The sequence below is a fragment of the Trichechus manatus genome, unplaced genomic scaffold (assembly GCF_000243295.1).
Source record: "Trichechus manatus latirostris isolate Lorelei unplaced genomic scaffold, TriManLat1.0 scaffold00041, whole genome shotgun sequence".
In the NCBI taxonomy this organism is placed as follows: Eukaryota; Metazoa; Chordata; class Mammalia; order Sirenia; family Trichechidae; genus Trichechus; species Trichechus manatus.
Genome location: NW_004443977.1, coordinates 10,497,328 through 10,510,291, shown reverse-complemented (window position 1 = coordinate 10,510,291; position 12,964 = coordinate 10,497,328). Strand labels below are relative to the sequence as shown.

Sequence of the window (12,964 nt, the reverse complement as noted above, 5' to 3'; positions counted from 1 at the left end):
AAAGCCACCAAGCACTAACAATTGACCTGAGAAGCAGCAGTTGCTGTAAATGCTGGCTGGTTGAATAAATGAACTGTGATCTTGGGCAAGTCACTTAACATCTCTAAGCCTCAGTTTTCTCATCTGTCAAATGTGGGAAACCTACTTAGGGTTTATTCATTCATTCAACAAACAATTTTGAGTTCCTTCTGTGTGCCTGGCACTGTTCTAGGCACTAGGGATACAGCAGTGAACAAAACAGACAAGGATCCCTGTCTCCATGCTGCTCACATTCTAGAAGGGAGACAAACAATTATAAATAAATAAGGAACGCAACAAAGACCGCTAGAAGGTAATAAGCGCTATGGAGAAAAATCAAACAGAATAAAGGGTGTGGGAGTGTGGTGATGGGCTGCACTTTTAAGTAAGTTGGCTGGAGCTGACCATCCTGGGAGCATTTGAGCCAGCCTTGAAGGGTTGAGGAAGAAAAAAGCAAATCACACGTCTGGAGGAGAGCTGGTGGGAGTATGTCCTGTGGGCTTCAAGAAGAGCCAGAAATTCATGGAGGCTAGTAGGAGTCAGGGGAAGAATGGTGGGAGATGAGGCCAGCCAGTTAGCAGGGGCCAGGTCACCTAACATTTTGTAGGCCATGGTGCTTTTATTCCGAGTGAAATGGGAAGTCATGTCAGAAGGTTTTGAGCAGAGGAGTTACATGATCTGACTTACGTTGTTGTGATGGCATTAAATTATTATATTTTTAAATATTAAAATGAATATTAACAATTTAAAAGGGCCTGGCACAGAGCCTGGAACATCTCCTGCTCTGAATAACATCCATACTGGGGCATTCACTGATGTGCACGCAGGGGGCTGCGGACCTCCCACGGAGGGCACAGGCCAGTGCGAGCTGCTGGCACCCCCTTCTGGAGGAGCCTGTACCAGCTGCAACAGCCAGAAACCAGTGGGCCCTGGCCTGTCACTCAGGGTGGCTGGCTACAGGGCTCTGTCTGTCACTCAGCCTAGGCCCCACAGTGCCCTGCGGCCTGGCACTGGTCTGGGTGTGTGTGCTGCCAGCCTCCTTGCCTTTCGATCACAAGCCTGTGGTGTCATGGAAAGAGATCTAGGTTCCAGAGGCCAAGGAGCCTGGGGCTTGGTCCTCCTCTGCCATAGACATGCTATGTGACCTGAGCAGGCCACCCCACCTCCCTGGGCTGTGGGAAGGTTCCTCTGAGTCACATGGATTTGCCGTGGCTGGCACATGGTAGGAGCTCACTAAATGTTTCTTGAAGCAATGAATGTAGTGGGAGCCATCAACCCTACCTCATGAATATTAAATTTAGAGAAAAGTAAGTAAAAGTAGCCTAGTGCGTATTCATTCAATAAATATTTAATTCTTTAAATATTTAATGAGCACCTACTATGTATCGAAGTCCTGTATGGCACAAATGGTTTGCTCTCGGCTACTAACCAAAAGGTTGTCGGTTCAAATCTACCCAATGGTGCCAAAGAAGAAAGTCCTAGCAATCTACTTCCATAATACTACAGCTGTTGAAAACTGTGTGGAGTGCAGTTCTACTCTGAAATGCAAGGGTTCACCATGAGTCAAAATCAACACGACAGTAAAGGGTTTTTTTTTTTTTTTTCCTTTATTATGTACCAGGCACCTAAGAACAGCTAAAAACCAGGCACTTTTTCAGGCACCAGGGGTAGAGTAGTGAACAAAAGAAATAAAACCCCCTGCCTTTGGGTGGCTGACATTTGAGGTGTCCAATCAATGGTCATTAATGTGTTATTTGCATATATGTCCTGGACAAGCTTGTGGTAAGAAGAAATAGAATGGGAGGAACAAAGGAGGAATTGTTCCAAGGGGCAGGGGATACAGGAGAGCCAGAGTGGACCGACAGGCTTGGAAAGTGCCCTCTGAGCCCTCAGTTTCTGGCTTAGGGGCACTTCTACTTCCACATTCCTTACTGCTCCACCCACTCAGTTGGGGTCTGAGCTGGTCTGCGCCTAGTCCCTTGGAGCCAGTGGGAAGTGGGTCAACCCTCTTTGAGCCACCTTTTTCCTGATGTTCAGTCTTGAGGAGAGGACACCAGAGTGTCCTGTGGAACAGGGAGAAATTTGGCCATGGAGAGGATGCATGCATGCATGGGGGGCTGGGGGCATGGATGGTCTGTTTTTACGTGTGTGACCACATGAGACCCAGATCTTTGTTTGGCTTCTGTCTGTTGTGTTAGGGCTCCACATCCACCTCCCTAGATTCCTAGTAAGCCCAGCTTCCAAGGCGACGGACAAAGCAGAGTGCTTAGAAGCAGAATTTCTAGTCCCAGGGAGGCTCTGCTCAGAGAATGCTTCCCCAGGAAGGTCACAGGATAGGTCTGGGTCTTTTATCTTCTCTGAGGACAAGTGGTGAGAGTCACAAGGGACACATGCGTGCTGGAGGAGGAAGGGCTTTCTAACTGTCAGAGCTGTCCCCAGCTGGAAGGGCCCACCGTGGAAGTAGTGAGTTCTCGGACACCGGAAACACACGCATGCAGAGCTTGGTGACTGCTTGTCAAGGATGCTGGGGGCGAGCCTGGGAGGGGATTTCTGCAGCTCCAGAGTCATTGTCTGGGGTCACTTCGGAGGTCTGATTCTGAGAGTTGAAGATCCCTACACTCTTTCCAGCTTAGTGACCTAAGCTTTTCTGGAGGGTGGGGCTTCCTCCAAAGCCTTCCCTGACCTGTGTGTCCTTTTATCCTTTCTGGGGGAGATGAGTGCATTTAACTGACTCAGGGGAAAGGAGGAGCCAATAGGCTCCAGAAACTACTCTCTCTCACACACACACACCACCTCTTACGCTCCTGGGCCCAGCCCCACCCAGGTGCTTCCCTCACGGAGAGGCTAACTCACACCACAGGGACCCTAACAGGCTCAAGGATAAGAGGGGACAGAAGAAGCCCCTCACGCAGTCCTCCTAACGTGAAGACACTGGAAATCCTGCTTCTGGTTTCATTTCTTGTGAGGGCTGTTGGAGTTTCTCTGCAGGTTGACTGGGGCCTGCAGGCTTCACCCCACTGGGACACTGAGGGGAAAGAAATGACCACGAGTCATTGGTGGCAGAGGGTGGGGACCTGGGGTGGGACCTCCGGCTCCTTCCAGGGCAGAGGTGAAGAACAGCTTGGAGAAGGAGACTTCTTAGAGGGAGGAATGTACACAACTGAGAGGAGGGGCAACTTCTGACCAAGGGCTACATAAAAGGGGAGAAAGACGAGACACTGAGACACTGACAGAGCTGAGGTCTTTTGGAAGTTTCTGAAAAATTCAGTTTGGATCGTCAGACTAGGGACCTTAAGACTAAAATTTCATTAGGTTTATTTCACCGATAGACTGTCCGAGTTTATTATCTTTGTGATCTCTACCCTCTTCCTACCTCCTTCAGAATCTGTGAGGAGAAGCTTGAAGGTTGAGGCTTACATGGATCCATCAAGCTTCCTAAATCTTTGATCTATCTGGAATTTATCTTTTGGAAAGAGTGAAAGGAGATACAGTATTCACCTTTCCCTCCTCCTATGGCTACTCAGTTGCCCCAAGCTATACATTGAGAAAGTGTCCCCGTAGATTTGAAATGCCTCCTGTAATATATACTAGAGTCCCATCTGTATTTGGGTCTATTTTATTCCATTAATGTTTGGATTTTTCCTCTTCATTAACAAATCTATTTTAATTATCATAGATTAAAACGAACACATTGCCGATGAGTCGATTCCGACTCATAGCAACCCTATAGGACAGAGTAGAACTGCCCCATATGGTTTCCAAGGAGCGCCTGGTGGATTCGAACTGCCAACCTTTTGGTTAGCAGCCTGAGATCTTAACCACGTCTATCTTAATGTCTATGATTTCTTTTTTTTTTTTTTTTAATATGTCCTACACCATCCTCTCAGACAAACTAGTATTGTTTTCAAATCCTCCCCAAGTTTCCCATTGGTATTTTAATGAGTTTACATTGCATTGAAATGATAGATTTAAGCAGAAAGAATTGGCATCTTTAGAGGGTGAGCCTTCTTAACCAAGAACAAGATAGATCTCTCCATTTTTCCTAACGTTATTTTTCCTAAATTGGCCTTTGGGCAAAATGGTGCTCAAGGCAGTTTTAATGGATGGAGGCTGTAAGCTTCTTTGGGAAGGGAGTGGGGGAGTCCTACTTCAGAGTCAGTCTGTGGGGAGCAGTGGTGTCCTTCTAACAGGGAGCAGGTGGTGTCCCTGGGCACTACTGATGGGAAGGTGGGCAGGGGCAGCAGCCAGGAATTGGGGCCTAACAGGAGGTGTTTGTGGTTCCCTGACAAAATCCCTCCCACCCAGAGATACCCTGCCTCCCATGTGTTACACACATACAGCAAGGTTGGGGGCTCTGGGAGTAGGAGGGTGTGAGACCTTGGGGACAGCCTGGCTGGGTAGGAGAGGAGCGCACAGTCCATCCTTGGGGTGTCTCTTAGGGCCCTGGGGCCCCACAGGAGACTCGGCAGTCAAGACAGCAGGGGGCGTGCTAGGCTTGTGCTTCTCTTTTTATTGTTTCTGTCCAGAGCCCGGCAGTGGGGGAGGGGCAGGCACGGGCAGCAGGACCCTCCCACTGCCAGAGACCTCTCTGCCTCTCTCTTCTCTCTCTTCTCCTCTCCAGCATCTCACCCACCTTCTCTCCTTCTGTATCTCCTGCTCCCACATCCAGCACCTTCGGGGGGTCCCTCTTGCAGGCCCTGCTTTCTAAGCCCACTCTGGGCAAGGGTGGGAAGGGGGAAGGGAAAGGGACCACAGGGACAGTTTCAACTCCCCAGTCTCCAAGGGGTCTAGTCCTCTTGGTTACCTGCGTGGCTTCCTGAGGAGGCCACCCCTACCCCCAGGTTGGGACAGGCAAGGGTCCACAGGGCTCAATTCTGACCCTGGGGTGTCCCAATAACCGCTCAGGAGCCCTTTCCAAAGCCAGAGGCTAGAGCCTGAGGTCATGGGGGCAGGGGGCAGGCAGGGTCACCACTCGCCTCAGCTCCATCCTGACCTGGCCCAGGACACTAACTGGAGCTGGGCCGCCACCCCACCCCGAGGGGCGGGAAGGAGTGCGGCCAGGCTCACTCACTCCAACGTCCAGGACTCGAATGGCTGGGGTCAGCAGAGGTGGCTGGGGCATGCCCTGTGGCTGGGCAGAGTCGGGGCCTTGTTCCCTGTGGGGACCATGGGGGGATGGGTGAGGAGGGATCGGAGGCTGTGAAGGGAGGGCTGTGGCTGGGTGTGGCATCCTAGGATGGGAGAAGGCTGGCTTCAGGAGGCAGTGAGGATAGGCAAGGGTGGTCTCTGGTGACAGAGGGGTCGCTGGCTTTACAGCACCTCGTGTTGCTGCTGTGTGGCCTCACTGACGACCTGGAGGAAGAGAAGCCAGTCTAGTCCTGGAGCTTCCAGCCCTGTGCTGCCCTCAGCCCATAGCAGCAGGGCCCCCAGGGTGGGGGAAGGCACCTAGCTGACAATCCCCCTAGAGGCACCCCATACCCCTACAAAGGGTAAGGGGACAAGACAGACACTCACCTCTCCATCCCTGGTCTCAATAGTCTTGATCATCACTGTCTTCTTGGTATGGACCTCAGGGCCCCTTTGCTCAGGACTTGTTTCTGGAACAGATCCACCGAACTCTCAGCCTGACTGAGTCCCAGGAGGCCCCAGCTCTGCCCACCCAGTCCCGATTGTGCCTGGGGGCTGTGAGTCCATCCCTGGTCTCATCTGGCACAGCTCAGGCCACCTTCCACCCACCTCAAGATGGGCCTGTTACTTCTTCAACTAGACTTTAATACCTGTCTCTGAGCCTACGCCCAGCAGATGGCTTTGCAGACCTGGGGCCAGTCTCATGGTTGAGATGTGCTCAGGAGCCAACAGATTTGCTCCAGGTGCAGGCTGGTTCATTCACAGCCTCATGCCTCCTGGAGCCCTCTCCACCTCTGTGCTCCAGGGGAGCCCTGCCTGCCTTTGAACCCAGGACTCTCCTCCCCAAGACTGTCAGGGGCCACAAAGCTCAGTCTCAAGATACTCTTTTGGAGAATCTCAGAGTACCCAACCCCCTGAAGACTCAAGATGAGCAACTTGATGTTTTAATGGAAGAGACGACCAGGAGTCAGTCAGTGATTTGCTGTGCCAATGGCCAGCCACTTGCTCCTCGGTGCCTTAGTTTCCTCATCTGTGAGGGGGTAACAATGCTGTTGTTACCCCTATCAAGGCCACAGAGCTGTTGGTATGAAAAAGCACGAAGCAGTTTTAAAAGGAAGACTCACATTTTGTGTCGGTATAAACTACTAACTGAAAAGAGAGATTCTAAGTTTCATAGGAAGGGTCAAATTTAGGTCTTGGGTATTATGAGTTTGGTGTTTATGAGTCTCCTTAGCGAGCAATGAGCCTGTGATGAACGTTGTAGCTCGGCAGAGCACAGCATGTATTTTTTCCTGATGGAAATGAACATCGAAGATATAAAAGGTTTGATCTAGGAAAGGCAAAGCTGCCAAGGACTCTGGCTTGCCTTTCCTAATGTATCATTATAGAGTGTTTTTCTGTTCTCTGGGGTTGGAAAGCCACTCGATCTGCATATTACTAATGTCAGAAGTGGCAAAATGCCCTAGGAACTCATTCTTTGGCTTTGCTAAGGTTTGGCTTCATTTTTTAAAACGTGCATCCAACATCTTGTTCCATCAAACTGAAGGTGTTCAACAAGCAGCCGGGGGGATGGGGGACAGTTGGCAACATGCCAACAGACAGTGAGTAGGGGTGCCTCCCAGCCCAGGGAAAGGGATTCTAGATGCTCCTGCTGCCAGGCCCCCAAGGACACCCAGTGCCTTTGGGATTTGGGATGCATAACAAGGGCTGTTTCCTGATGCCCAATACTCCCAGAAGGCGCAGGGACGTGGAAAATGAACATAAAGTAAGAGCTCTCTGTTAGCAGGTGCCTCATCTGCCTTTGTTGTTAGTTGCCGTCCAGTTGATTCTGACTCATGATGACCCCATGTGTTAAAGAACAGAACTGCTCCATAGGGTTTAGTTGGCTGCAAACTTAATGGAAGCAGATCACCAGGCCTTTCTTCTCCGGTCCTGCTAAGTGGATTCAAACTGCCAACCTTTAGGTTAGCAGTCAAATGCAAATAGTTTGCACCACCCAGGGACCTCATCTGCCTCTACATATTGCTTATTATATGTAGTTGAGACATTTACGTATTATCCCTCCCCCACCCACAGAGGCCCCTATTCTCTCCCCCAGGCCCCACCCTGTTCCCCTCCCCCCAACCCCATGGTTCCCTCCTCCCCTCTTGGCTGGCCTTGGGCAGTGCCTATGCTGAATTCCTCCCTGTCACCCCGGCCTTGCGCTCCCAGCACACACTCACCTCGGAAGTTGAGGGCAGAGAAGGTCTGGATAGGGAGGCTGATCCTGAAAGGGGAGAGACAAAGCCCTGAAAGGGTTAGGGACTCTCCCATCTCTCCCTGTGACCACCCATCACGGCTCTCCCTGGTTTTCCCTAAACACCATCCTCAGTTGTCCCAGTCCCAACACTCCCATTGCCAACACTGCTGGGAGGATAGGGTCAAAGGTCAACTCCAGCTGTCCTGAGAACTGTCCCTTCTGCAAAGATCACACATTCCATCTCTGACCTGCTGGCATGACGCCAGGACCCCCAACTCCACTGCACCCTCCAGTTCACCAGGATTTCCTTCTTGCTCTTAGCCTTGCAAGATGTATCAATAGCAGCTGTGGGTGACATCCACTGTGATGCCCATCCTCCAGCCAGACTGGGAACCTCTGGCCCACCCAAGTGAAGGCAAGTTCCAGGAGCTGATACCCCCGTTTATGCCTACAAAAACCCAGTTGTCGTCAAATCAATTCCGACTCATGGCGACCCCAAGTATGTCAGAGTGCGTGCTCATAGGGTTTTCAATGGCTGATTTTTCAGAAGTAGATCACCAAACCTTTCTTCCAAGGTGCCTCTGGGTGGACTCAAACCTCCAACCTTTCGATTAGCAGCCAAGCATGTTATCCTGTTTGCATCACCCAGGGACTCCTCATTTATGCCTAGTGCTACGAAAAAGCACCTTAAAAGGCCATCATACACAGATGTTACTCTACAAAATATGAAATCTCCCTTTACGTGTGAGTCTGTGTGTAAACAGGTCTGCTGATTTTTTTTCACCTCAAATAGTATCATTTTAGAAGTATCAATGGGCACCATTTTTCGGAGTACCTGACCTGTTTTGGAAACCCTGGTGGCGCAGTGGTTAACAGCTATGGCTGCAAACCAAAAGGTCGCTAGTTTGAATCCACCAGGCGCTCCTCAGAAACGCTATAGGGCAGTTCTACTCTGTCGTATAGGGTCGCTATGAGTCAGAATCGACTCGACAGCAACAGGTACAGGTTTTTTTGACCTGTTTTAAATTGAGGTTAAATTTATATACAGTGAAATGCAGATCTTTAGTGTACATTTCAATGAGTTTTGATAAATTTCTATGTCATGTGACTACCACTCCAGTCAAGACAGAGAACATTCCTATCACCCCGGAAAGTTCCCTTGTGTCCCTTTCGGGTTGTATTCTGTTTTCAGTGTCTAGAGGTGAACTGCCCCAAGCATGTCGTTGTATGTCTTTTCCTATGAGTGTGTGTGCATATGTGTTTGTGTGTGTGCCCTCAGTGCACAAGTCTCTTCACCCCCGCTCTTAGCCCATCCACGTACAAGGCTTCCTGCCCCTCCCTCTGTCTCTATCTGCCCCCTCCCTTTTCCCTTTTCACTCTGCTCTCATCTCTCCCTTGACTGGCAGTAATGTCTTATTACTGGTTGCCATATATGGTTTTATGCCAGTGGTTCTTAATTTTGAAGGTGGAAGAGGGAATTCTCACATTTCTCTTTTTATAAAAACTATTAATTAATTCCCTTTTTGCCCAGGTGGCCCTGGCTAATTCTCTGCAATTAGTGGATCAGTGGCCTCTTGTAGAAATTTGTTCCCAGATCTTGTGGAAGTGGTCCTGAGTCCCCTAGAGCAGGAATGGGCTCCCCAGCACGCCCAGGACCCCACCCCTGCCCCTGCCTGGCCCCTCACCGGCTCTCCTCGCCCTCCAGCAGCTTCCGGTAGGTGGCGATCTCCACATCCAGAGCCATCTTGACATTGAGCAGGTCCTGGTACTCGCGCAGATGGCGGGCCATCTCATCCTTGAGATGTCGGATCTCCTCCTCCAGCCGAGCGATGTTGTCCTGATAGCCGCTGGCCTCGCTGGCAAAGCGGTCCTCTAGCTCCCGCATCTGCCTCATCAGGGAATCGTTCTACAGTAGAGAGGGGCCCGGGTCAAGGACAGGCTGTCCAGGGAGGAGGACACAGGGGCTCAGGATGGAGAGATGCAGCCTCAGGGTTTGGTGCACCTCAAGGTGTTCAGGTCCAGGAGTCATCAAATCCCTTTCAGCCAGGGAACCCTGAGCTCAAATGAAGTCTTACATGGAAGTTCAGAGAATAAAACAGATAAAGGAGAGCGTCTATATTCAGAGTCCCCTCCCCAACACAGGGAGATGCCCTCAGGAACCCTCTGATTCCTTACAGCCCAATTGGGAATCCACCCATCTGTGTTAGCCGCTGTTGTTATAGACTTGAGGAGATAGGGGCTCAGAGACAGTAGTGATGGGCCCAAGGTCACAGAAAGATAGGGCAGGAGCTGCCGGCAGGAAGGGGTTGGGCCGGGCAAGGTGGGCGGGGACTCACAGTGCCCTTGAGGGCGTCAATCTCGCAGGTGTACGACTGGATCTGGTGTCGGTACTCCATCATCTCCTGCTTGGCCTGGCGCAGTGCGTCGTTGTTCTTGTTGGCTGCCTGGGTCAGGTCGGACACCTAAGAGCAGAGAGAGGGGAACTGAGATGATGAGGACACAGGGGCACATAGGGGCAGGGAGTGTGGAGGCTCCAGGCCTACCTTCCTCCCCACAGATAGAGCCAGTGGCAGCACCTCCAAACTAGGATGGAGGAGCACAGAGGTGCCAGAGTCCCTGGGCCAGGCCACCTACCTTTGACTTGTACCACTCCTCAGCTTCAGAGATGTTCTTGGCTGCAATGGTCTCATACTGAGCCCGGATGTCCCTGAGGGCAGCAGTGAGGTCTGGCTTGGACATGTCCATCTCCACCTGGACCTGCTGCTCCTGAAGCTGGGCCTGTAGCTCACGGATCTCCTGCAGGGTATGGCTGGGATTCAGTCCCCCACCAGGCCCCACCAGCACCCTCACACTGACCTGCCCAGAGCCCAGCACTACTCCCACTTCCCACCTGCCTCCCCTGTTGCCCAAGGAATTGGGGCAGAGGGCCGAGGGCATACCTCTTCGTGCACTTTCTTGAGGAATGCTATCTCCTCATTGAGAGACTCGATTCTGCGCTCCAGGTCAATGCGAGCTAGAGTGGCTGCATCCACATCCTGGGAGAGGTCAAGAGAGGGGCAGGGTCACTGATCACCCAGGCAGGGTGAAGGGAGATAGGACCACACAGGGAGGGACACAGGGGGCAGGCTGGCATGGGAGAGGGCGTGAAGAGAGCTCACCGCTCTGAAGGCAGCCAAATTGTTCTCTGCTTCTTCTTTCAGCTGGATCTCCTCCTGCAGCCTGGTGGGGACAGACAGACAGGTCAGACAGTCAGTGGGGATAATGAGGGTAGGGGAGAGGACTGGCTGTGGGCTGCCCAGAGAGCAGGCTCAGGATAGGGGGAGGAGGCCTGGCTGCTGGGCAGAGACGAGAGGCTCAGAAGGACAGTGGTAGTGGTGCTGCCCCACCCAGGGAGGGTGAGGGAGTGGCCCAATCTCTGCCCTGGGGCCACACCCTTGAAGTCTATGTCCGCTCCAGACTGTGACCTCCCTGGGGTTAGGAACTGTGTCTATTTTATCCATCTCTGTGTTCCTGGTTCCCAGCCCCTGGCTGGCGCATGTAGGTGCTCAATTAGTATTTGTGACCTGGGAGGCTAGAGCGTGATTCCGCTAGCTTGTCAGAGGCAGTGCCCTGAGTACCTGCTCCATACTTGCTCCCTTTTTGTCCTGGACCCTGGTGGGGCCTACCTCTCCAGTCTTCCCAAGCCTTCTTTCAGCTATAGCCCCCCACCCACTTCCCCCTCCTCCTCTAGCTTATCCCATGCACCTTGTGAAATGGCACAGCCTCAGCCAAACACAGGGGCCAGGCTCCCCTCTACCTCCCTCCCCAGGGCCCCATCACAGATGAGCTAGGAGCTCCTGCTTGGATTCCCCACCTTCTACACTTCCAAGGGCAGCAGCTGCCCTGCCCAGCTTAACCTGGAGTTCCCTGCCTCCTGTCACCTCCCCTCTCCCTCAGCACTGCATTGTGCCTCCTCCAGCCCTTATCCAGGTCTCTGCCTGACCCCATCAACATCATCCTGGCACCTTCAGATTCTTGTTCAAGGGGCTACTCACAGGGCACCCAGGCTCACAAAGTCTCCCACGTCCACCCCATGATCTCCCCAAGAAAACTCCTCCTTTGCAGGGTGGGAGCATAGGGGAGAGACCTGGAGTCCATCTCCTCCTGGGGGACACAGGTGGGTGGTGTTCTCTGCATGGGGCAGGAAAGGAGCCCCAGGGCCTGGGAGACAGTGGGTGCTGACAGCTGAGCCCCTCCCTCCCGGTTCGGCCTCCGGCGCCCTGCCCTCTCACTTGGCCTTGATCCGCTGCAGGTCGTCGAGGAGGTTGTCGCGCTCGACATCGACGCGCGCGCGCTGGTTGGTGAGCACCTCCACCTGGCGCCGGAGCTCGCGCAGCTCCTCCTCGTAGAGCTCCGCCACGCGCGTAGGTTCGCGGCCCTTGAGCCGGTTCACCTCCGCTGCAAGCGCTGCGTTCTGTTGCTCCAGGAAGCGTACCTTCTCGATGTAGTTGGCAAAGCGGTCGTTGAGCTCTTGCAGCTCCACCTTCTCGTTGGTGCGCGTGGTCAGGAACTCTTGGTTGACGGCGTCGGCCAGCGAGAAGTCCAGCAGCTCGCCCGCGCCATAGGAGGAGGACCCGCGGCTCGCGCCCACCCGGCTGGCCCGTAGCGCCCCCAGCCCCCCAGTCCCGCCCGACGTGCGCGACACCTGGTAGACGCGCGACGTCACCGAGCTCGAGGAGCCCTTGGTGCCGAAGCCCGCGCGCGGGAACACCGGCGAGGTCAGCGGGGAGCCGAGCGGGAACGCCGGCCCGCCGCCGAAGGTGCGGCGGTAGGAAGACGAGCGCTGGCTGGATGAGTAGGCCTGGCTCATGGTGGCGGCGGGCTGTGAGGCTGGGTGGCGGCCTGAGAGTGGCTGCGGCGAGGGGAGACAGGGCCCCCGGCCGTCCGCACTATTTGTATCCCTCCTGACATCAGCCCCCGCGCCCCTCCCCTGACAGCTGCAGGATCCCGCTGTCCTGCCAGGAAAGGGCGGCCGCTGGCCGTGGGGGCGGGGAGGCCAGCTCCCCCGCAGGGGCCTGAGCCCCTAGCTGGCTGGCTGGTGGGGGGCCTGTGAGGGGTGTGCGCGAGAGGCCCATCCACCTAGGAGGGCCGAAGGTGGGCAGGCCTGCCTGCCAGCGCCTCACCAGCGCAGCCTGGCCTGGAAGCGCCAGGGGGGCCCCTGTCAGCCCTCGGGTGCCTGCCTTGTCCTGGGGGTGATTAGGGTAGAACCCTGGGTGGAGTCTTCCATTTAGTTTGAGGGTCCTATTTTTGCTCCAAGGACAGACTTTGGGTCATTTCCTGAACGGACAAGGCCTGTTGCCAAGAAAGGCCCCAGACTACCTTATTTCTAAAGACTCGTAGGAAGTTGCAGAGGTTTGGGAGGGCTCACGCAAAGAACAGGGGTTTACCAGCAAGGCCGGGTGTTCAGGGGTCTCTAGGCAGGGAGGGTGGGAGGGTGCTGGGCCAGCAGAGAGCAATGCTCCTCCAGAGCCTAATAGGAACCTCGGCCCTGCCTGCCCACTTATGTCCATACACACACACACACAGACACACACACACACA

At 53.7% G+C, this 12,964-nt stretch overlaps 1 protein-coding gene across 1 annotated transcript; it reads right to left on the bottom strand.

Moving 5' to 3' along the window:
• Positions 1 to 5,074: 5,074 nt before the first annotated feature.
• On the bottom strand, positions 5,075 to 12,280 carry DES (desmin). Its single transcript, XM_004376345.1, has 9 exons — positions 11,656 to 12,280; positions 10,543 to 10,603; positions 10,324 to 10,419; positions 10,019 to 10,180; positions 9,721 to 9,846; positions 9,070 to 9,290; positions 7,368 to 7,411; positions 5,533 to 5,615; positions 5,075 to 5,370 (listed from the first exon to the last, which is right to left on the bottom strand). The coding sequence occupies exons 1-9, from the start codon at positions 12,231 to 12,233 to the stop codon at positions 5,329 to 5,331; spliced, it is 1,413 nt and encodes a 470-aa protein (XP_004376402.1). The 5' UTR covers positions 12,234 to 12,280; the 3' UTR covers positions 5,075 to 5,328.
• Between the last annotated feature and the right edge of the window lie 684 nt (positions 12,281 to 12,964).

Coding starts and splice junctions, on each gene's coding strand:
- DES (XM_004376345.1), bottom strand. CDS start 12,233: ATGAGCCAGGCCTACTCATCCAGCCAGCGCTCGTCTTCCTACCGCCGC. Junction 10,420..10,542: donor ATTTGGCTGCCTTCAGAGCG/GTGAGCTCTCTT, acceptor GACCTCTCCCAG/GATGTGGATGCAGCCACTCT. Junction 10,181..10,323: donor TCAAGAAAGTGCACGAAGAG/GTATGCCCTCGG, acceptor CATACCCTGCAG/GAGATCCGTGAGCTACAGGC.